Genomic DNA, 24,417 nt, shown 5'->3' with positions numbered 1-24,417 from the left:
AAACCCCAAACAGCAAGCATGCAGGTGTAATCCAGCCTAATGAGCTGGCCGGCCCTGATAACTTTATATACTGGAGAAAGATGGTATATTCTGGTTAAGCTACACGTGTGTTCACACAATAATAGCATCTAGATAGCCTTCAACTGCAAAAAATATGATTCTGTTTGGTTGACTGTGTACCCACCTGATCTGGAGAAGGTTTGTGATTGGTCTGGTCGGGAGCGGTCTTCAAGTGGTCATCCTCATAGTTGTCTGCCATTAGCTTCATACGGTTCTGAGTCTGAGAGAGGGAGAGAGAGAGAGGGAGAGAGAGAGAGAGGGAGGGAGAGAGAAATCTTATCCAAAGCGACTTACAGGTGCAATTAGGGTTAAATGCTTTGCTCAAGGGCACAGACAGATTTCGCACCTAGTCTTCTTGGGGATTTGAACCAGCAAACTTTTGGTTACTGGCCCAACGCTCTTAACCGCCACGCTACCTGCCACCCTAATCATGGTGCATTGAGCAGACAGCTCAGAAAAGTTTATGGCTGCCTACTTTTTGATTTTGGCACTTGCTGCAAAGTTAAAAGCTATACCTATAAAACTGTCTGAGGTCTGTTTAGTCTCCCCCCATTTCAGGTGAAGGAGATGAGTAGAGGAAGTGACTTTACAGAGGCCTATGTTGCTGGACCTAGGTAACATGACGAGGGATTGTTCCCTACCTGCTGTTTGAGCTGTTGTACCAGACGGTCCTTCTCTCTCTTTAGCAGAGCCACCTCGTCCTGCGTCTTCTTCTTCTTGGACGAAGACAGCTCCAGCAGGGCAATGTTGGCGTCCTTCTCACTGATGGCTGCCAGCAGCGCCTCCTGTCTGCACCAGGAGTCATTTACCGGATATTCTATTACCTGACTGTATTACAGCATTACCTGACTACCAAGTCAGCAGACATGTTGCAAAATGTGAAAGTGGAGGGAATGGGTGTATATACAGTGTATGATGCGTGTGTCTTCGTGCGTGTCTTACTTCATTTCCAGCACCTCCTCCAGGTGTTTCCTGCGTTCGGCCCTCAAAGTGGTCAGGTGAGTCTCCTTCTCACACAGGGACTGTTGGGTAGATGATAGCTTGGCCCTCATAGACTCCAGCTCCTGTTTAACCTTCTCCATGGCCCCCAGCAGCTCCTCAATCTGTACACACGCACACATAATACAAATAAGACAATACAAATACAAGCAGAGCGAGTGAAAATGTATTAGATCATGTTTATCATTCAAAGACATAACCTTCCTCAAGGACAGACCCATTTTGATGAGCTGTCAATCAAAGGCACACAAGAAAGAACCCCTAGCCCCTACACCCGTGGCACTAGCCCTTACACCAGGGTTACCCATCTGGCAGACTGCAGGCCAAATATTTGCCACCGATAAGTTTTCTAATGTTCATTGTTGGACATAAAAGACTGGAAAAAAGTCAGGAAATCAGCTCCAAGTTATATAATTTTGTAAATCTGTTCCCAAGTATTCCCACGCAAAATAGAAAGACACACATGATCATATACAAATATAAGCAAGGACTGACATTATTTAGTCAAACATTACATCAGTTTGGGCTTCTTGTGTTGAATTTGCAGTCTACAAATGATTTGTAATTAGATTCCGGCCCCCTGAACATCCGCGCAAGAAACAAAATGGTCCCGCGGCTGCTCTAGTTGATGATTCCTGACTTACACCCTATCCCCTTGGCACTAGCTCGTACACCCTGTCCCCTTGGCACTAGCTCGTACACCCTATCCCCTTGGCACTAGCTCTTACACCCTATCCCCTTGGCACTAGCTCGTACACCCTATCCCCTTGGCACTAGCTCTTACACCCTATCCCCTTGGCACTAGCTCGTACACCCTATCCCCTTGGCACTAGCTCGTACACCCTATCCCCTTGGCACTAGCTCGTACACCCTATCCCCTTGGCACTAGCTCGTACACCCTATCCCCTTGGCACTAGCTCGTACACCCTATCCCCTTGGCACTAGCTCGTACACCCTATCCCCTTGGCACTAGCTCGTACACCCTATCCCCTTGGCACTAGCTCGTACACCCTATCCCCTTGGCACTAGCTCGTACACCCTATCCCCTTGGCACTAGCTCGTACACCCTATCCCCTTGGCACTAGCTCGTACACCCTATCCCCTTGGCACTAGCTCGTACACCCTATCCCCTAGGCACTAGCTCTTACACCCTATCCCCTTGGCACTAGCTCTTACACCCTATCCCCTTGGCACTAGCTCGTACACCCTATCCCCTTGGCACTAGCTCTTACACCCTATCCCCTTGGCACTAGCTCTTACACCCTATCCCCTTGGCACTAGTTCTTACACCCTATATCCCCTTGGCACTAGCTCTTACACCCTATCCCCTTGGCACTAGTTCTTACACCCTATCCCCTTGGCACTAGCTCTTACACCCTATCCCATTGGCACTAGCTCTTACACCCTATAGCACCTAGGTGCTAGTGTACATCTGAACGGATTGATGGGTAATAGACCAGCAATATGGTGAACAGGGCTAGGGGTTGTTTCTGGATCCAACCCCACTGAGGTGTTGAACGTACAACAAGGGGGTCCAATGACAGATCTAAACAGCAATAATAGGTACGACTTCACTGTAGTACTTTCATTTAACTGACATTTACTTAGAAGTCACATGGTTAATAGTACAGCCCAACATTGCTAAATAATAACTATTGACTTTCTCTGAGGTGCAATGTTGGTATCATTGGTTACCAACAAGTTACAGATTGGCGTCACGAGAAACAAGTATCAGATGGTTCTGGTTTAGTCTACACCATGTCATTTCAAAGTGAATAGTAGGTAAATGGTACATGATAACATGGTCTAAAGAGCTACTGATCCAAAAGGGTGAAATACAACAGAGGAGGATCATTACGTCATACCTTAGACCACTTAAAGTGGACGTGGTTGGACTCATGCATTGGTTTGTGTGAGTGCTTCTGAGAGGCAGTAAGTAACAGAGAAGACAGGAGAAAATGAGAGACAAGAAAACTGAGAAAAGGTGGGACAGCAGGTAGGAAGGGAGGGACAGAGTGAAATGTGGCCAGCAGATAGGATGAGAGGAGAAAGGATATAGAAGCTGTATTTGTGTTACACATGTGTGCGTGTGTTTTGCGTGTGTACCCTTGTGTTGCACGTTTCATCTCCAACACCTCCTCCAGGTGTTTGTGCATGTGTACCTGTTTCTCCTGGTGGTTCCTGGCAGCTTCCTCCTGTGCCAGCACCATTTCTCTCTCTGCTGTAATCTGAACACTCTCCCTCAGAGCCTCCTCTAACTCCTCGATACGCTCAGTCTTCAACCGCAGAGAGTCCTAGATGGGAGGGGAGAGAAGACTGAGGTAGATAAAGACATTTTACATAAAGGATGTTTACCGTAACAGTCAAAAGCTTGGACACACACACTCATTTAAGGGTTTTATTTGTACTATTTTCAACATTGTAGAATAATAGTGAGGACATCAAAACTATGAAATAACACATATGTAGTAACCAAAAAAGTGTTAAACAAATGAAAAAATATTTGAGATTTGAGATTCTTCAAAGTAGCCACCCTTTGCCTTGATGACAGCTTTGCACACTCTTGGCAATCTCTTAACCAGCATCACCTGGAATGCTTTTCCAACAGTCTTGAAGGAGTTCCCACATATGCTGAGCACTTGTTGGCTGCTTTTCCTTCACTCTGCAGTCCAACTCATCCCAAACCATCTCAATTGGTTTGAGGTCAGGTTATTGTCAAGGCCAGGTCATCTGATGCAGCACTCCATCACTCTCCTTCTTGGTCAAATAACCCTTACACCGCCTGGAGGTCATGCAGCAGAGGTAACTCTGGGTCTTCCGTTCCTGTGGCGGTCTTCATGCAATCCAGTTTCATCATATCACTTGATGTTTTTGCAACTGCACTTGAAGAAACTTTTACAATTCTTGAAATTTTCCAGATTGACTGACCTTCATGTCTTAAAGTAATGATGGACTGTCGTTTCTCTTTGCTTATTTGAGCTGACTTGCCATAATATGGACTTGGTCTTTTACCAAAAAGGGCTATCTTCTGTATACCACCCATACCTTGTCACAACACAACTGATTGGCTCAAATGCATTAAGAAGAAAATAAATTCCACAAATTAACTGAAATTCATTCCAGGTGAAGCTGGTTGAGAGAATGCCAAGAGTGTGCAAATTTGTCATCAAGGCAAAGGGTGGCTACTTTGAAGAATCTCAAATATATTTTAATTTGTTTAACACTTATTTGGTTACTACGTCATTCCATATGTGTTATTTCATAGTCTTGATGTCTTTACTACTATTCTACAATTTAGAAAATTGTAACAAATAAATAAAAACCCTTGAATTAGTAGGTGTCCAAACTTTTGACTCCAAACTGGTTCTGTATGTCGAAAAAAAATTGTGCAACAAGAAGAGCTTTCTATATCAGTGTTGTTATTAGTCACACACACACACACACACACACACACACACACACACACACACACACACACACACCTTACCTTGACCTGTTGAGAGCTCTCTGAGATGTTGTCCTCTCTCTTTTTAGCTTCGTCCACCAGTCGGGCGTTCCTACTCTTCTCCACCTGCTCCTTATGTTTCAGGGACGCCACCTTCTTACTCTGGTCCTTGGTCTGCCTGCAAGGCACCATGGGACACAAGAGGACTGGGTTACAGACATTCCCATAAGGTTACACTCATAACACTAAAGCATCACAGAGGGAGAGGGTGTTAGAGAGAGGGGGGGTGACGTGGGATAAAGTGAAGAGAGTGGTGAAAGTGAGAGGGCAGGGAGAGCAAAAGCAATTGAGATTAAAAGAGAGTGGGGGTGGTGGGGGAAAGGTAGGAAGTCCAGCCAGTAGACAGAGCAGAGAACATGTTACTAACCTGGAGGACTGACTGGAGAGGAGACAAGAGAGTTCCGGCATAAAGACAAGAAGGCAAGAGAAACAGATTCAGAGAGCAAGAAGACAAGATGACAGGAAGGAGAAGAGGAGGACCGTGTGGTATTTCAGAGGAAAACACCTAGATTAGACCAGGTACACATGTATATAGATAAAGTGCTGTTTACAGAGACTGAGTTAGTCACAAACAAGTAGAGTCAGGGTCAGAGAAAGATACACATACTTCTCCAGCTCGTTGATCTTGCGGTCCTTGTCGTTCTTCTCATTCTCCATCTCTCTCAGGATCTCCAGCAGCCGGTCCACCTCTGCCTGAGCCTTGCCAGAATCCTCTCTGTGTCGGGTCACTTCCTGCTCCAGGGAGGTGATGCGTTCCGACAGCTCCGTGTTTGCCTTGGCCTCCAAAGTCGCATTCTGGGCCTGAAAACACACACAGTCAGGCACATTTTTTTTCTATGATCAGACAAGTAAGTAAACGTGGCCTTAGATCATTGTCTAGAAGCAACATCTCACCCTCTTAAGATGGTTCTCCAGTTTGAGACACTCCTCCTTCTTATGGTCCAGAGAGATCTCCATACTCTTCAGCTTGGAGTCCTTCTTCAGCCCCGAGGAGGCCAGGGATGATGCATGCTCCTTTAGGTCCAACAGATTGGTCTGGAGAGGGAGAGGGGGTTAATAAATTAAAGAGTTTCATTCCAAAATGCTATAAATCCATTTCAGAAATGTTGGTAAATTAGCTTTTATTGTTTAAAGAAATTATGAAAGGGATGTGTGTTTTTTCACTAATCATGGCATGGGGTTGTTCAATGACAGGTTTGAAACAAATACATGTATTGATGGTTTCATTCCAGAGACAAATAATCATGTTTTTTTTGTTGCTAAATGCTACATACACTGAGTGTACAAAACATTAAGAACACCTTCCTAATATTGAGTTGCACCCCCGCCTTTTGCCCTCAATTTGTCGGGGCATGGACTCTACAAGGTGTCAAAAGCTTTCCACAGGGATGTTGACTCCAATGCTTTCCACAGTTGTGTCAAGTTGGCTGGGTGTGTTGGACCATTCTTGATACACACGGGAAACTGTTGAGCGTGAAAACCCCCACAGCGTTGCAGTTCTTGACACACTACAACAGGTGCACCTGGCACCTACTACCATACCCGTTCGAAAGGCACTTCAATCTTTTGTCTTGCCCATTCACCCTCTGAATGATACACACAACCCATGTCTCAATTGTCTCAAGGCTTAAAAATCCTTCTTTAACCTGTCTCCTCCCCTTCATCTACACTGACTGAAGTGGATTTAACAAGTGACATCAATAAGGGATCATAGCTTTCACCTGGATTCACCTGGTCAGTCTGTCATGGAAATGTTTTGTACACTCAGTGTAAATGACTCACTCTCAGAGAAATAAGGAGTACTGCTTGGTTTTACATAGTAAAATGTAACAAATAACTACATTACATTTTTTTAAATACATTTGTGACATCAATATTTACATTTAAAAAAATAATAATTCTATACAGTAATATGACCTCTATGTAAAACATTTACATTTGACATTAGTCATTTAGGAGATGCCCTTATCCAGAGAGACTTACAGTTAGTGCATGCATCTTAAGATAGCTAGGTGAGACAACCACGTATCACAGTCAGATATACAGGATATGAACATTCCGTTCCAGCTAAACAATGGATATATCGTGTTTTTCCCAACAATAACACAAATTATTATTCATCTTTTAATAATAAAAAAATCTGTAATATTTTACACACACGAAGGTACTCATAAGCAATCATTTTTTATGATATAGCGTTTTGAAAAAATAATAATAAAAAATAAAAAATAAACTTCAAATGTGTCAACAGTGTCAGTACATTTTGGGTGTGTGTGTGTACCTCTCTGTCAGACAGATCTCCCTGCAGCAGACTGACTTTCTCCTTCAGATCCTTCAGTTCTTTCTTGTTGCTGTCGATCTCCTCAGTCTTCTCCCTGTCGTCTCGGTCTCTCTGCTCCTTCAGACGCTCGATGATGCGCTCCTACAGAGGCGTCATTTCAGAGTCCATATGAGAGTACTGCCGGAGTTGGACAGTGTGTGTGTGTGTGTGTGTTCGAGCACTGCATCGGGTACCGAAGGTTCCCCACGGGTGACCCAGAACAACAACAAACAATCTGCTGGCGGGTGGAATGAAAGCACTCCTTGAACCCGTGGGTTGACTCGCAGTTCAGAACGATTATATTGCGGGTCGGAAATGTTTTAAATCATGCTTATACAATTTGTACAAACCCAGCAGCTTGTTTTATTGGTGTAAATCACATTGTGTGAGCGGTGCCAGACCCAGCCACAGTGAGAGTGTGGAGCAGGGAACTGTCCGTTATTACGGCAGAAACATTTTAATTTGTCCACGTGAAGAGGCATTCGCAATTCAGACTTTCATTCACCATACACTGGCCATATAATTTGCATTTGACCGGTGACGCTGGAAAAGGTTTAAGTATGTGGGCTATATTAAATTCGGGCAATTATTTATTTAAGTTTCAATTAAACTATTTGAAAATCAAAACAATATTGAATGCAAAGGTCATGTTTTGTTATGTAGGCTAAGCCTATAGCTTTCTTTAGGTAAGAAGGCTCTCATTCAAAGCTATTTGAGTTGTGTCAATGTGCCGCATGGTTTCTTTTATCCAACTGTTGAATAGACATGGAGACAAATTCATTCTAGCAGGGAAAAGGAATAGCCTACTGTCTGGAGTCATAAAAACAATTAAATAAATTGATGCAATTTGGTGGGTAATGGACCGGCTCTCGGGAACAATTCTAAGCGCGTGGGTCGGTTTGGGAGAACAACCTGTCCTGATGTCAGGTAGGTATTGGAATTGATGTGGTAGGCGCGGATCCATAAAACTGACCAATGTAAAACTCTAGTGTGTGTGTGTGTGTACCTTCTCAGCGAGGGACTCCTCCAGTGTGTTAAGAGCTGTGTCTGTGTTAGAGGTGTCTGTCTGTAGAGACTTGACTCTCTCCTTCAGGCTGCTCATCTGCTTCTCCTTGTCTCTCAGCTGTTCCTGCAGGTTCTCAATCTGGACACACACACACAAAATTAGGTGAGCTAGACGAAAAACATATACAAAACGCTTACTAAACAGGACGTAGTATGACTTTTGCATTATACAGCGTGATATATAGTCAAGCTCCACCTTCTTCTGCAGGACGTTGACCTTGCGCTCCTTGACCTCCAGCATGTCCTTGAGGTCGTGGATCTCTCCGTTGAGCGTGCCCTTCTCCTCAGACATCTCCTGGATCTGTTTACTCTTCTTGTTCAGCGTGGTCTCCTTCTCCTCCAGTCGCAGGCGCAACGCATCCACCTGGCCAGCAGAGGGGAACCGCTCAGCATACTGGCTCTGTGTGTGTGTGCGTGTGTGTGTGTGTGTGTGTGTACCTCTGTCTGTAGGATGGCTGCTCGTTGTTCTTTAGCGGTCAGCGACTCCTTGAGGACCTCAATGTGCTGTTTGCTATCAGAGAACTGGTTGGTCAGAGTCTCCAGCTTGGTCTGTAAACCTAGCAGCTCTGTGTCCTTCCTGGACATGTCCTGCTTTACTTGGTCCATCTGAGAGAGAGAGAGAGGTGGAGGAAGAGGGAAAACAAGAGCAGGAGAGGGGAGAGGAGGAATGGTAGAGAAGTAGTGGGTGATGAGCAGAGGGAGAGGAAGGAGTGCATGGCTATGAAGAGAACATAATGAGAACACGAACAACTATAGAACAGATTGATATTGACCTGAATTCTGACCTATCAGAACCAAGGGCAACTGAATTCAGACCAATGGGAACTGGTCTAACCTTGTTCTTCATGAACTTGGTGTGGCTGCGGTAGACCTCCATCTGTTTCATATCCTCCTGTCTCTCCTCACAGCTCAGCAGGCCGTTGGACTTGAGCATCATCACCTCCTCCTCCATGTCCCTCAGACCTCGCTCCAGAGAGTTGATCTTAGCATCCTGACACACACCGGAGAGATAAGGGGTTATGCCACAGACAAACACACTGACAGACACAGCCACACACAGAGACAGGTACCTTCATGTCGATGACTGTCTGTAGAGCCTTGGTTTTGGTGGACTCTGGGGTTCCCTCGTATCGACGATGCAGCTCCTAAAGAGAACAAGGTTGTCACAGCTCATACACATTGTCTACTACACAACACTCAATCCCAAATGGTTTGTATTGTGACCCAACTAAAGCCCCTCTATGTGTTACCTTCCTCCGTCTCCCCTCTCTCCTCCTCATCTCTCCCAGTGTCCCTCACCTCTCGTAGAGCAGTCGTCTCCCTGTCTCTCTGGTCCAGTAGGGACTCTAGATGGTGTCTGTGCATCTCAGCATCAGCCAGTCTCCTGGTTCTCTCCTGGTCTTCCTCTGAGGCCTTAGCCGACGGCCCTGGAATACAACAATATGGTCATTTAGAAGATGCGTTAACATTGGAAAATGACTAATATGGGTCCCAGTTTGTGTCCCAGTAACACACCTTTGCTCTGCAGCATCTCCAGCAGTTTCTTGATGGACTCGTCCCTGGCACCCAGGGTCTGTTTCTGGGTGTCTATCCTCAGCTCCATCTCCTCCAGGGTCTTTCTGAGCAGGAACAGCTCCTTGGCCTGACGCTCGTGGTCCCCATGAAGCCGCCGGTAGTTCTCCTCCGTGGGTTCAGAGTTCAGGGCCAGTTCGCGACCCTGGCTGGCAGGGTCCTGCTGGAGCAGCTGGTTCAGGTCTCTCTGGATCCTCAATTCATCCTGCAAGGCCTGGACCGTCATGTGGAGGTGCTAGAGAGAGAGCAAGAGATAGGGGGAGAAGTTATATGTATCAAAAAGGGGAGGAAAGGAGAGAGAAGAGAAGGATCGGTGGGTACAGCAACAAATACACCACCTACTCAATCAGGACATTTTGGCGTTCCCATGTAGTGAAATACAGAGAGCAAAAGCACAAATCAGCCAGCATTCATTGTTTGCAGCCTGTACTGCCACAGTTCTTTGACAGAGTAGCTATGTGACAGAAATACAATGCTGTGCTCTATTCTCTGCTTTGGATCAGCTGGGAGGTGTTTCAGACAACAGCACAAAGACAAGTCCGTGTCTGTATGCCTCGCGCTCTGTCTCTTTCACTCCCCTCCTCACCTTCCCGTTTCTGTCACACGTTCCCTCATCCTCTCTCCTCCTCGCCCCTCCCAGACCCAGTGACTAAGTCTGACTCACTGATCCCTCGCTCCATTCCTCTCCCTCATGAGAAGAGACAACAGAGAGGCGTTTAAGAGATTGGATACAGCAAGCTGATCTAAACAGAACACACACACACTAGGCAAAGCTCTGCAGCACAACACACTGCAGTACAATGCTATATATGGGTCAAACGTAGGATAAACACTAACATATCAACACTGACACTCCCTCCCTCTCTTTATATATTTATCCCTCCCTCCCATTTGTATTCATTCCCTATCTTACCACAAATCTCTTATACATCCACTTTAATATGAGCCAATTAAGCATTTTTAACATTTCTGACATGACAAATGGTGTATCTGAGTGGCGAGGCGAGTGGTGTTTAGTGAGTAACAGGCAATATAAAATAGCTGAGTATCAGTCGTACTACTGTAGGAGATGGAAGATGACAGCCATTTTACAGCGCTCGCCACACATTCTGAGACTAATAGCAGTCACTTATCACTGGGGATGAAGGGGATCAATGTCTTCTATTTTCTACTGGGATGACAAGAGCTGCAACCAACGCACGCAACGCACACACGCCACACACACACACACACACACAACCAGGAGAGTGGCTGTGTGAGGGGGCTGACAGTCTGAAAACAGCCATCTTTAAATTCGAGCACCCGCTGATTAGCCCTACAGTAGCCTCACTAGCTTCTAATGCTCTAATTTATAGATGGCTGTTTTCAGACTGTCAGCCCCCCACTGCACAGGCATCTGGGTAATTACCCTGTCCGTCTAACCGTCAGCCCCCTCACACAGCCACTCTCCCGTAGTGTGTGTGTGTGAGTGTGTGTGTGTGTGTGTGTGTGTGTGACTCAGCAGGGCATAATGGGCAGGAAAAGAAACACCAAATTATCCAGATCAGGCCATTAATCATTAAAGACATGCCTTATGTCAGGATGCCAGTGTTCAGAGGGGAAATAAATACATTAATTTGATTAGTGAAGTCCAAAACATGAAGTGAAAAATCATCCATGTTTTCCAGACATCTGGATTATAGATGATTTCCTAAATACACTAGTTCTGAAACAGAATTTATCCCCATTTCTCATACAGTTAATCTCCTGTTAAACCAGGATTGCTATTGCTAGTTAACAAACACACACACACACACACACACACACACACACACACACACACACACACGATGACAGAAGGTTGGAGTGCAGAAAATCCCCCTTCCAGCATCCACACATTTTACACACGCAGTGATGGGGTGCTGAGCTGGGCATTATCCTAAACGCAGAGGCAGCGTCTCCGCTCACTCACTCTGAAGAGCAGGAGAAACAGAGAGGCGGGTAGCTGTGTTTAAAGCACCTGATGTGGAATTGAACTTGGCACAAATCCAAGGAGACAGGAGGGGGTAAGAATCAAATGCCATTGACTGCTAAAGTAGGAGTTTTGATGAATAAATAAGTTGGAGGCTTGACCCCTCACTAGCCAATCAGAATGTGCTCCTTGGCTAAATATGCAGTTGATTCAACTTGTGTATTTGAAGTCTTATGTACCGTGTTGTCATCAATTCCAATTTGAATGTTAGTCTTTTATAGCCCAGTTTATTAAATAGTCTACAGAAACAAAATGTCGGCCTATCCCATCTTTGCATAATATGTTGAACAAGTTTTCAGTCCACATTGTTTTAAGTAATTGAATGGCTTCAATATTGAAATATATATTTAAAACATAGCCTTCCTACTAATATAGGGAAAGGAAAGTGGGATACCTGGTCAGTTGTCCAACTGAAATGTGTCTTACGCATTTAATCATGAGCCTATGAACCAGAGTTCCACTGTTAGCACTGAGGCGGTGTGCAATAGTAGGAAGACATCTTTATGCAGCTCACCCTGCACTATCAGCTCCAATGTAAATAACATGAGTAAGTCTACCTCTGATAAGCTTCCCAGTAAAGCATTAAAAACAATCAAACAACCCAGAAAAGCACAAAAAAAAATAGCCCATTTTAACATATGTAGCCTAAGAAACAAGGTCCATGAAGTCAATAACTTGCTTGTAACAGATGACATTCATATTCTGACTATCTCTGAAACGCACTTAGATAATACCTATGATGTTACAGTGGTAGAAATACATGGTTCTAACATCTAGCGAAAAGACAAACGCCAACGGAGGGGGTGTTGCGGTCTATATTCAGAACCACATTCCTGTAAAGCTTAGAGACGATCTCATGTGAAATACTGTTGAAGTAAATGCCTACAGGTTCATCTGCCTCACCTAAAGCCCATTCTGGTGGGAAGCTGCTATAGACCACCAAATGCTAACAGTCAGTATCTGGATAATGTGGGTGAAATGTTTGATAATGTATGTGATATCAACAGAGATGTATATTTTCTGGGTGATTTAAATATCGACTGGCTATCATCAAGCTGCCCACTCAGGAAAACAATTCTAACTGCAATCATTGCCTGCAACCTGGTTGAGGTTGTCAGTCAACCTATCCGGGTATTTACAAACAGCACAGGCATTAAATCATCAACATGTATTGATCACATCTTTACTAATGCTGCAGATATTTGCTTTAAAGCAGTATTCAAATCCATAGGATGTAGTGATCACAATATAATAGCCATATCTAGGAAAACCACAGTTCCAAAGGCTGGGCCTAATATAGTGTGTAAGAGGTCATACAAGAAGTTTTGTTGTGATTCATATGTTGTTGATGTAAATAATATTTGCAGGTCTGTGGTGTGTAATGAGGAGCAACCAGACACTGCACTTGACACATTTATGAAACTACTTATTCCAGTTACTAATAACCATGCACCCATTAAGAAAATGACTGTAAAAACGGTTAAATCCCCTTGGATTGATGAGAAAAAAATTGTATGGTTAAGAGGGATGAGGCAAAAGGTATGGCAATTAAGTCTGGCAGCCCAACTGATTGGCAAACGTACTCCAAATTAAGAAATCATGTGACTAAACTAAATAAAAATAAACTACACTATGAAACAAAGATAAATTATATAAAGAATGCTAGTAAAAGCTTTGGGGCACCTTAAATGACATTTTGGGAAAAAAGGCAACTCGGCTCCTTCATTCATTGAATCAGATGGCTCATTCATCACAAAACCAACTGATATTGCAAACTATTTAATTACTTTTTCATTGGCAAGATAAGCAAACTTAGAGATGACATGTCAGCAACAAATGCTGACACTACACATCCCAAGTATACCGGACCAAATTATGAAAGACAAGAATTGTACATTTGAATTCGTAAAGTCAGTGTGGAAGAGGTGAAAAAAATGGTTGTCTATAAATAAATACATAATATATACCCAACCCTCTGAATCAGGGGATAAGACTACTGTAAATTGCATTATGTCTGAGCCAAGAACATGCCAAATGTAGTCAATAAGCAAGATTGAATTTACTATTGACAAGGCCTAAAAAGAGCGAAAAATGTGAATAAAATTTAAATAAAACTTGTTTTAAAATATGCTATACATAAATATAGTTACAGGCACCATAAATTGTTCCCATGAGCATAATATAAGGCAATGCAGACAATGGAAGGTTTTACACACATCAAACTTTTCACAGAAGCTGGACAAAGCTCCAATATCAAGAGAACAACCGTTATACTGCTCCCAAATATGTTTCAGAAACATAATGGAGCCATCTTACAGATGGCATTCACACTTCTCCAGAAATAACAGAAGGTTCCTAAATTCCATTGCATGCGAGCTGGACGATCTCATCACAAAGCTAGGACGGTGAATCATTCTAATAAGTTGTTTTTTTAATCAAATTAAAACAAAATCACTGTCTTTTTTTTTTTTTTACAACAATATTTCTAAATAGCTTGGGGTCAGAACCATGATATCATAAAACCAACAGGAAAAAAGAGACATGACGGACGTCTGTTGAACCAGCCTTTGTTACAGCCTATAAGTCTAGGGTGAGGGTAGCCTACGGAGGGAATGCTTTTTAATCATGTGTTGTTACAGCCTATAGGTCAAGGGTGAGGGTAGCCTACGGAGGGAATGCTTTTTAATCATGTGTTGTTACAGCCTATACGTCTAGGGTGAGGGTAGCCTACGGAGGGAATGCTTTTTAATCATGTGTTGTTACAGCCTATAGGTCTAGGGTGAGGGTAGCCTACGGAGGGAATGCTTTTTAATCATGTGTTGTTACAGCCTATACGTCTAGGGTGAGGGTAGCCTACGGAGGGAATGCTTTTTAATCATGTGTTGTTACAGCCTATAGGTCTAGGGTGAGGGTAGCCTACGGAGGGAATGCTTTTTAATCATGTGTTGTTACAGCCTATAGGTCTAGGGTGAGGGTAGCCTACGGAGGGAATGATTTTTAATCATGTGTTGTTACAGCCTATAGGTCTAGGGTGAGGGTAGCCTACGGAGGGAATGCTTTTTAATCATGTGTTGTTACAGCCTATAGGTCTAGTGTGAGGGTAGCCTACGGAGGGAATGCTTTTTAATCATGTGTTGTTACAGCCTATAGGTCTAGGGTGAGGGTAGCCTACGGAGGGAATGCTTTTTAATCATGTGTTGTTACAGCCTATAGGTCTAGGGTGAGGGTAGCTTACGGAGGGAATGCTCTTTAATCATGTGTTGTTACGGCCTATAGGTCTAGGGTGAGGGTAGCCTACGGAGGGAATGCTTTTTAATCATGTGTTGTTACAGCCTATAGGTCTAGGGTGAGGGTAGCCTATGGAGGGAATGCTTTTTAATCATGTGTTGTTACAGCCTATAGGTCAAGGGTGAGGGTAGCCTACGGAGGGAATGCTTTTTAATCATGTGTTGTTACAGCCTATAGGTCTAGGGTGAGGGTAGCCTATGGAGGGAATGCTTTTTAATCATGTGTTGTTACAGCCTATAGGTCAAGGGTGAGGGTAGCCTACGGAGGGAATGCTTTTTAATCATGTGTTGTTACAGCCTATAGGTCTAGGGTGAGGGTAGCCTACGGAGGGAATGCTTTTTAATCATGTGTTGTTACAGCCTATAGGTCTAGGGTGAGGGTAGCCTACGGAGGGAATGCTTTTTAATCATGTGAAATGGAAAACAAGCAATTGTTCGAGGAAAATCAGTTCTAAACACAAGGGGCACCAGCATCATCTCATATCTCGTTTGGTGATGGGCATATGGACACATGTAGCCTATTTGGAGGTGGTTTACGCACGCCCAAAACGAGAGCTGGTTAAAATAATGTAGGCCTACGCAACACATAAAAAGGGGATGTTGGCTCACTGTTTTGCTGCTCCCAAACTTTATATTTTAATAAAGCGTTGGAGATTAAGATTAATTTCAAAGCACTCTCACGAGTCAAACCCTTTCAGGCTTGAAAGCAGCATTAATTGAGGGGAGGCTATATGCTTGGTTTATTATTTTATTTATTTAAATAGGCAAGTCAGTTAAAGAACAAATTCTTATTTACAATGACAGCCTACTGGGGAAGTGGGTAAACTGCCTTGTTCAGGGGCAGAACGACAGATTTTTACCTTGTCAGCTCGGGGATTTGATCCAGCAACCTTTCAACGCTCTAACCACAAGGCTACCTACAAAAAAAACACATCCCCTCTCTTGTTCGATGAGCATAAGGGCACTGTGCGTCACGGCTAGGTTGGTTGCCCTTCCACTCACAAAATCCATGCCATTACCAACCGCGTTACTGCTAAGACCTACCTGCTTTTCATTGGTCTTAAATCTCCCGATATGCACCGCATTAAATTCCATTTTGTGCTTGTTTTTAAGGACACACCTCAAACATTGCCATCTCTCCCACCTCAGCACAAGTGAGCTGATATTAGGCATGAACCTGGCGCATGGGGCCAGTTTTTACATGCTGAAAATGCAAACTACCGTGTGTTCGGTACTCGCACCGGCGTAGCAGCAGCCAAAAATAGAGCCCTTGGTCTCTGATTAGCAAGTTCGTCTTCAGTATGCCGAGTTGTGAGCTGTCACCACATAAGACAGCAATGTGAGGAAACTAAAAGCTTGCTCTCTCTCTCTCTCTCTCTCACACACACACACACACACACACAGGGGGGTGGGGGGGACTAAACGCTTGCTTTTATATGCTTTTCCCAAGAGCCTGCTATTTACTCTACGTCTTATCCCCAAGAGACTGTTCTGCTGTTTCCATTATTTATTTTCTCTCTATGGCAGGTAGCGTACAGTAGCGTTGTAACATCCCCCTAGCTCAATCTGAAGCTCATTTTTCACAGGTTTCCTCTCATATCTGCTCACTACATCCTCCCATTCCTTTAACAAAAGGGGGATGTTGTGTACAGACTTATGCAGCCACTAAACTAACACCCCTCTTTCATCTACAGTTTGTAGCATGAGCACATAGCTGTATATAAGAGGATTAGCTGATGTTGCTAAAGCTACACATCCTCCCTCAGACACACACTGCCGATAGCTATAGGATAGGTTAGAGCCTACGTCTCTCCCCGTCACACACACAGCCAATAGGCTCTAACCTTCCCTTTGCTCGAGGTAGTAAATTGCCCCCAATTCTTTCTTTAACAATTACATGGATGTAAAATATCACCCACACTAACCTGTGTCTCGTCTTGCACCACGCGGTATTGTTCCTTCCAGACAGTGATCTTGGACACCTCGTCCTTCCTTAGGGCTCTCTCCTTCTTCAGCTCAGGGCTCCAGAAGGTCTTTATGGAGTTCATGGAGGAACTCAGCTTGCTCTCCTTCACCTCCACCTCACGACACAGCAACTCATTCTCACGCAGAACCTGAGGGACAAGGAGACTCAGTCAGTCAAACATACCGTCTGACTTTCACTCACACACACTCTGCACCGAAACGTTCTCACACAAACCTTGGAATGGCAGACACTATGCAAAAGTCAAACTGGATGCGCTGCTCAAAATACGGTACATGTCAAACGTGTCCTTATGACATCACAGCTTCCAGTCTCACTAAAATATGCAAATCAGTAAATTAGATAGCTGCAACTGGGGCTACTGACCTCTTTGAGCTGGGCCTGCAGGTCCAGTATGGTGTTATCCCGGGCTTGTCTCAGGGAGTGGGGCACCGTAGAGGCCATGTGGTGATCCCCAAAAGCCAGGGAGTCACCTGCCATCATTCCCCCAGGGAGCACAGCGTTGGCTGGGGCCGACGTGGCGATGTTTGGTGTGCTGGCTGCCACGCCTCCACCCCCACCTGCGCTCGCCCTTGACCCGTATGTCACCCTCTGTCGCCCCATTGTGGTCATCTCCCGACCGCTCTTGTTAACGCGGTCGGACATGGCGACCTCGTTGTCGCTCAGGTACATGGGTCCTGAGGTGGCGTAGGCTGCATTGAGGGACTGGATGTTCTCCATGGAGAGGGTCTTACCCCCCGCTCCGCCTGGACATCCTCCGCTGCCCCCCGTGCTGTTGGTGCGACGGTGACCCATCCGTGGTGAGCGGGGGAGACGAGGGGAGCGCCCAGAACCCTGGCTGCTCCCCCCATCCCTCCCAGCGTCTCTCCCTCCTCCGCTGTGGTTGGCATCCGCTCGGCCAACGGAACGGGCGCTGCCGTACATGTTCGTTGAAGCAGAGGAGTGGACGGCTGGATGGTGGGAGGAGGTGCAGTGTCCGAAACGTGGAGATGTAGCCTTGTCTATTGTGTGACGGACTCAACTGAAGTAAGTGAGCGCTTGTTTCATGTGAAACAGCTGAGCGCTCTCTCAATCTCAGAAGGGACTGAGTGACAGCTGCTCTTGGAGTTAGATAACGACCATTCAGAGGGTCGATACACAGGAGACTGATCTAGAAGGAACAGAGTTAGCTAAATTAGAAAGTCTGTACACCGAAAGGCAAAAGCATACCATCGCTGCGTTACTGTAATATCGATCTAGCCATGATGCATGAAATGAGGAACAAGTTGAATATCACACCTACTCATTTGGACACACCTAAGGGTTTATCTTTATTTTTATATTTTCTACATTGTAGAATAATTAGTGAAGACATCAAAACTATGAAATAACACATATGGATTCATGTAGTAACCCCAAAAAAGTGTTAAACAAAACAAATCAAAATGTATTCTATGTTTGAGATTCTTCAAAATAGCCACCCTTCGCCTTGACAGCTTTGCACACTCTTGGCATTCACTCAACCAACTTCACCTTGAATGCTTTTCCAACAATCTTGAAGAAGTTCCCACATATGCGGAGCACTTGTTGGCTGCTTTTCCTTCACTCCCTAGTAGCGCAACGATCTAAGGCACTGCATCTCAGTGCTAGAGGCGTCACTACAGAACCTGGTTAGATTCCAGGCTGTATCACAACGGGCCGTGATTGGGAGTCCCATAGGGCGGCACACAATTGTCCTGTTGATTAAAAAATGACAGTTGGACGAAGCGCAAACCAGATGGGATATCACTGCAGAATGCTGTGGTAGCCAAGCTGGTTAAGTGTGCCTTAAATGCTAAATAAATCACAGACAGTGTCACCAGCAAAGCACCCCCACCTCCATGATTCACGGTGGGAACCACACATTCAGAGATCATCCGTTCAACTACTCTGCGTCTCACAAAGACACAGAGGTTGGAACCAAAAATCTTAAATTTGGACTCAGACCAAAGGACAGATTTCCACCGGTCTAATGTACATTGCTTGTGTTTCTTGGCCCAAGCAAGTCTCTTCTTATTATTGGTTTCCTTTAGTAGTGGTTTCTTTGCAGCAATTCGACAATGAAGGCCTGATTCAAGCAGTCTCCTCTGAACAGTTGATGTTGAGATGTGTCTGTACTTGAACTGTACTCTAAGAACTGCAATTTCTGAGGCTGGTAACTGTAATAAACATATCCTCTGCAGCAGAGGTAACTCTGGGTCTTCCTTTCCTGTGGCGGTCCTCATGAGAGACAGTTTCATCAAAGTTCTTGACATTTTCCGTATTGAATGACCTTCATGTTTTCAAGTAACGATGGACTGTTGTTTCTCTTTGCTTATTTGAGCTGTTCTTGCCATAACATGGAATTGGTATCTTCTGTATACGACCCCTAACTTGTCCCAACACAACTAATTGGCTCAAATGCATTAAGAAGGAAATAAATTCCACAAATTAACTTTAAAACAGGTACACCTGTTAATTGAAATGCATTCCAGGTGACGACCTCATGAAGCTGGTTGAGTTAATGCCAAGAGTGTACAAAGCTGTCATCAAGGCACAGGCTGGCTACTTTGAAGAATCTCAAATATAAAATACATTTTTATTATTTCATAGTTTTGATGTCTTCACGATTATTCTACAATGTAGAAAATAGTACAAATGAAGAAAAACCCTTGAATGAGTAGGTGTCCAAACTTTTGACTGGTACTGTACAGCCATGACCAAAAGTTGAGAATGACACAAATATTAATTTCCACAACGTTTGTTGCTTCAGTGTATTTAGACATTTTTGTCAGATGTTACTATGGAATACTGAAGTATAATTACAAGCATTTCATAAGTGTCAAAGGCTTTTATTGACAATTACATGAAGTTGATACAAAGAGTCAATATTTGCAGTGTTGACCTTTCTCTTTCAAGTCCTCTGAAATCCGCCCTGGCATGCTGTCAATTAACTTCTGGGCCACATCCTGACTGATGGCAGCCCATTCTTGCATAATCAATGCTTGGAGTTTGTCAGAATTTGTGGGTTTTTGTTTGTCTACCCGCCTCCTGAGGATTGACCACAAGTTCTCAATGGGTTTAAGGTCTGTTTTGTTCCCCGAGTCACTTAGTGATCACTTTTGCCTTATGGCAAGGTGCTCCATCATGCTGGAAAAGGCATTGTTCGTCACCAAACTGTTCCTGGATGGTTGGGAGAAGTTGCTCTCTGAGGATGTGTTGGTACCATTCTTTATTCATGGCTGTGTTCTTAGGAAAAATTGTGAGTGAGCCCACTCCCTTGGCTGAGAAGCATCCCCACACATGAATGGTCTCAGGATGCTTTACAGTTGGCATAACACAGGACTGATGGTAGTGCTCACCTTGTCTTCTCCAGACAAGCTTTTTTCCGGATGCCCCAAACAATCAGAAAGGGGATTCATCAGAGAAAATGATTTTACCCCAGTCCTCAGCAGTCCAATCCCTGTGCCTTTTGCAGAATTATTTTTATTTTTCCTTTATTTAACTAGGCAAGTCAGTTAAGAACAAATTCTTATTTTCAATGAGGGCCTAGGAACAGTGGGTTAACTGCCTGTTCAGGGGCAGAACGACAGATTTGTACCTTGTCAGCTTGGGGATTTGAACTTGCAGCCTTTTGGTTACTAGTCCAACGCTCTAACAACTAGGCTACTCTGCCGCATTAATATCTGTCTGTCCCTGATGTTTTTCCTGGAGAGAAGTGGCTTCTTTGCTGCCCTTCTTGACACCAGGCCATCCTCCAAAAGTCTTCGCCTCACTGTGCGTGCAGATGCACTCACACCTGCCTGCTGCCATTCCTGAGCAAGCTCTGTTCTGGTGGTGCCCCGATCCCGCAGCTGAATCAACTTTAGGAGACGGTCCTGGAGCTTGCTGGACTTTCTTGGTCGCCCTAAAGCTTTCTTCACAACAATTGAACCGCTCTCCTTGAAGATCTTGATGATCCTATAAATGGTTGGTTTGGGTGCAATATTACTGGCAGCAATATCCTTGCCTGTGAAGCCCTTTTTGTGCAAAGCAATGATGACGGCACGTGTTTCCTTGCAGGTAACCATGCTTGACAAGAGGAAGAATAATGATTCCAAGCACCACCCTCCTTTTGAAGCTTCCAGTCTGTTATTCGAACTCAATCAGCATGACAGAGTGATCTCCAGCCTTGTCTTCGTCAACAGTCACACCTGTGTTAACGAGAGAATCGCTGACATGTTGTCAGCTGGTCCTTTTGTGGCATGGCTGAAATTTAGTGGAAATGTTCTTTTGGGATTCAGTTCATTTGCATGGCAAAGAGGGACTTTGCAATTAATTGCAATTCATCTGATCACTCTTCATAACATTCTGGAGTATTTGCAAATTGCCATCGTACAAACTGAGGCAGCAGACTGTGAAAATTAATATTTGTGTCATTCTCAAAACTTTTGGCCACGACAGTACATCCAGGGTCCCTACACCAAGCGTGTAGGATGAGTGCCTCAAATGTCACAACTATGCAGACCGTAACCCCCAAAGAGCAAGCAGAGGTTATAGTGGCAAGAAAATAAAACTTAGTAGGCAGGAACTAGGAAGAAACAGACTCTAGATGAGTCTGTACCGTACACTCCAGAAGAGGTCATACTCATGTTTCTGCATTCAACAACACTACATTGTTGCCTTTCCAAATACAACAAAGACAAGCTGACTAAAGGAGAAACCAGAGTGGAAACCAGACTACCTACCATGGGCATAATCTTGCAATAAAACCTGCTCTAAGGTTTTTCAAAGGGCCAATGCATTTTGGCAGATGCTTTGAGCGTGTCCAGTAAGAAATTCCCATATAGACAGCCCACCAACTGGTTGTAGATATCCATTAAAACAGTGATATGGGAATTCTTCCATAGTAGCCATTATACCGTGGCTAGTAAAAAGTGTTTAAAGCAATTTTTCAAATGAACCTGTTTTAGCTGATACACTTTTCTACCGAATTGAGAACAAAGCATGCATCTTGTAAATGTCTGTGCTCAGTTGCATGCGGTTCTCCAAAAACAAGAGAACATAATAAAAAATGGTCAAATCCACATTTTGTATGGAGTGAGAAATGGGGTTGGGCGGTATCCAGATTTTCATACCATACCAGGGTATACAGTATTACCAGTAGTGCACACAAAACTAATTTAGGCAGCAGGGATCTTGATCCAAGAGGTATTTGCTGTAACCAAGACGCTTGATCTAGCAAGCTTGCCACTTAGATGGAAAGTTAGCAAACCATATAGCTGGAACCCTGAACTGGAGACATATAGCTGGAACCCTGAACTGGAGATAACTATCTAAGAGGTGGCAAATAAATTAACTAATTAATAAGCAGTGGCGTAGCACTCACACCTGAGCTTTATGGCGCCCCTCTTGTATTTGTGTTGATTTTTGTTTTGGTTGCGCTGTCATCTACTTCTACACATGGCCCCGGTTGTGTCACATAGAAACGATGTCGATAGAGTCATGTCATCTTACCATCCAAAGGGAATGTATGCAGCCAGCTATATACTCGTATCCCCCGTGGACCGGTTCGTACATAAAACATTGTCCATTCAGGCTGCAAAGGCGTCGCTTTTCGCCTTCATTCGACTTAATGGAGAGAAGGCAAAAATAAACGGGGAAAATATGCATACTTTCTTTATGAAACACCCTTTTCCCCACCATGCTACAGTGGCTAATGCTAGTCCCGGATGTTGTGTATTATGTTTCATAAAGCAATCATGATATTTTTCCTGTTTTGCTCTGACTTATCGCCGATTTGTTCCTGAAAATATTTTGGGAAATGTAAAATGTCCTGCAGATTAAAGGAGGGAACTCCTTACTTTGTGGACAAATATGAATTTGACTATCTTTCTGAATATTCTCAGATTTTTTTGAGAACCACCTGCAACTGAATACGGGCATGTAAAATACGTTTCTTCCCAATAGAGAACGAAGACAGTATCGGCAAGAAAAGGTTAGTTGACATTTTTTATTTCTACTAGCCAATGTATAAAGGCTACTATGGAATAATTCCCATATTGCCGTGTTAATGTAGGCCTATAGGCCTACTATGAATGAATGAATGTACAGTTGTATCAATACATATGTGAAATCCGCTACACCTACAGTTCAATAGTAGACTGCAAAGACCGTTTTGTATAGATAATTTCGATTCCCCCCCCCCCCCCCCCCTTACGTTCAGCGTCAAATAGAATTTCAAGTAGGGACGCTGGTACGTTATGGTACAGTATGTGTCACGTCACCTGGCTAATGTAGGGAGGAGCGCCCCTTTTCAATTGTATCCAATGACTGCGAATTGTGGGCCCAAAAATGCGACCGATAGTACAGAATTTCCTAAGAAAACCCAAATACAATCTTTATCCGTGATACATTACACCACGGACCATTTCGATTGTAGACTCCTCATAAACGTATCCATAGCTAGTAGGAGTTTCAAATGGCAGCCTAGCTAAGAGCAAAAATGACGCTAATGTGACTTATCAAGCGTTACAATGTAACGTTTTGCTGCAATATCGAAAAAAAAAATATTGCAATGTAACACTGTTCCGAAATTGAATGTAGATGGATCTTGCACTAGCCTATATCGCGCACGGTAGCGTGCTACATTGTTTCTTGTTCGCTACGTTAGCTATGACTGAAAGGGCTGGCCATTTAAACATTGGGGAATAAAAGCCTCATGGATGCAAGATAGACTGCTAACAAAACTGATAAATGGTCTGAAGGTAATACGATTGTCAACTTGGATGGCAAGACGTCTAAAATCTATAGTAATGGACAACATCTAAAAAATAAAAAATCGTTAAATACAGGAGCCACCCAATCGCACCCTCTCAAATATCCATTCTTTTCCTCCTCCATTGCTGTAGGGCTGAACATAATTTACGTGGTTTTCCTTCATTTAAAGAAATTTGCTCCCCCTTAAAAAAGACTAACAATAATGCCGTTATTTACTTTCCAAAAATGTCATAATATTCTGATGCATACATATTCATAAATATGATATGGTCAATCAGAATCCTTAGAAATGAACACAATGATGACGAAAATCACTTATAGAGTGAACTAGCCTACCGTGCTGTAGCTCTGTCTGATGGGGGTCAGTCAAGTCAGTTTGTTGTATCCTGCGTCAAATGGAAAACGGCACATATACGGACATTTTCCCTTATTTCCTCAGCGTACCTCTATCTAATTTTCCCATATTTTTTGCCAACACAACCAGCGGCTCTCGCTCTGGAGAGCCTGGGCGCTTCAGTGACGTCAAGCCCGCGATGCGCGTTCACGACTGTCATCGAACCGCTTTAATCCCAAAGGCGTGTTCCCGACGACATACCATAATGTACAGAAAGTCGGTTTACGTTACAATTAATTTACTAGCCTCTTTACCTAAGTGTGTTATTTTGTGTAGCCTAGAACTGTTTCACCAGATAGGCCTAAAGTGTTTGAGAACCAATTTTAGGGTTGCAATCACCAAGAGGAGGATGGTAAAAATGAATTAATTTCCTTTAAAAAAAAAATTGAGTCAGATGTTTGATACCTGACATAATTCCTCAGTTTGGTTATGAAGCCAGTGGGCATTCTCCTTGGATAGGTCTA

General features: G+C 43.9%; 1 protein-coding gene across 7 annotated transcripts in view; it reads right to left on the bottom strand.

Moving 5' to 3' along the window:
- The window catches only part of LOC110522068 (ELKS/Rab6-interacting/CAST family member 1), a 30,896-nt gene extending 6,793 nt beyond the window's left edge, over positions 1-24,103 (bottom strand). Inside the window, exons 1-19 of one of the 7 annotated variants that reach the window (XM_036976840.1) lie at positions 23,896-24,103; positions 17,170-17,953; positions 16,745-16,933; positions 9,465-9,756; positions 9,249-9,376; positions 9,020-9,094; positions 8,785-8,940; positions 8,388-8,555; positions 8,146-8,313; positions 7,891-8,028; positions 6,846-6,986; positions 5,459-5,599; positions 5,172-5,365; positions 4,932-4,943; positions 4,547-4,682; positions 3,222-3,353; positions 1,003-1,163; positions 702-855; positions 185-280 (exon numbers count right to left, since the gene is read on the bottom strand). In XM_036976840.1, coding sequence (XP_036832735.1) covers positions 185-280; positions 702-855; positions 1,003-1,163; positions 3,222-3,353; positions 4,547-4,682; positions 4,932-4,943; positions 5,172-5,365; positions 5,459-5,599; positions 6,846-6,986; positions 7,891-8,028; positions 8,146-8,313; positions 8,388-8,555; positions 8,785-8,940; positions 9,020-9,094; positions 9,249-9,376; positions 9,465-9,756; positions 16,745-16,933; positions 17,170-17,727 — 3,039 coding nt within the window. In that variant the 5' untranslated portion in view covers positions 17,728-17,953; positions 23,896-24,103. The remainder of the gene's footprint in view (positions 1-184; positions 281-701; positions 856-1,002; positions 1,164-3,221; positions 3,354-4,546; positions 4,683-4,931; positions 4,944-5,171; positions 5,366-5,458; positions 5,600-6,845; positions 6,987-7,890; positions 8,029-8,145; positions 8,314-8,387; positions 8,556-8,784; positions 8,941-9,019; positions 9,095-9,248; positions 9,377-9,464; positions 9,757-16,744; positions 16,934-17,169; positions 17,954-23,895) is intronic. The other 6 variants (XM_036976823.1, XM_036976842.1, XM_036976827.1 and 3 more) reach the window with 6 other exon arrangements.
- Between the last annotated feature and the right edge of the window lie 314 nt (positions 24,104-24,417).

Source organism: Oncorhynchus mykiss, chromosome 1 (genome assembly GCF_013265735.2).
Source record: "Oncorhynchus mykiss isolate Arlee chromosome 1, USDA_OmykA_1.1, whole genome shotgun sequence".
NCBI classification, from domain to species: Eukaryota; Metazoa; Chordata; class Actinopteri; order Salmoniformes; family Salmonidae; genus Oncorhynchus; species Oncorhynchus mykiss.
The sequence above is the reverse complement of the archived record's forward strand: the minus strand, read 5'-3'. Positions and strand labels throughout refer to the sequence as shown.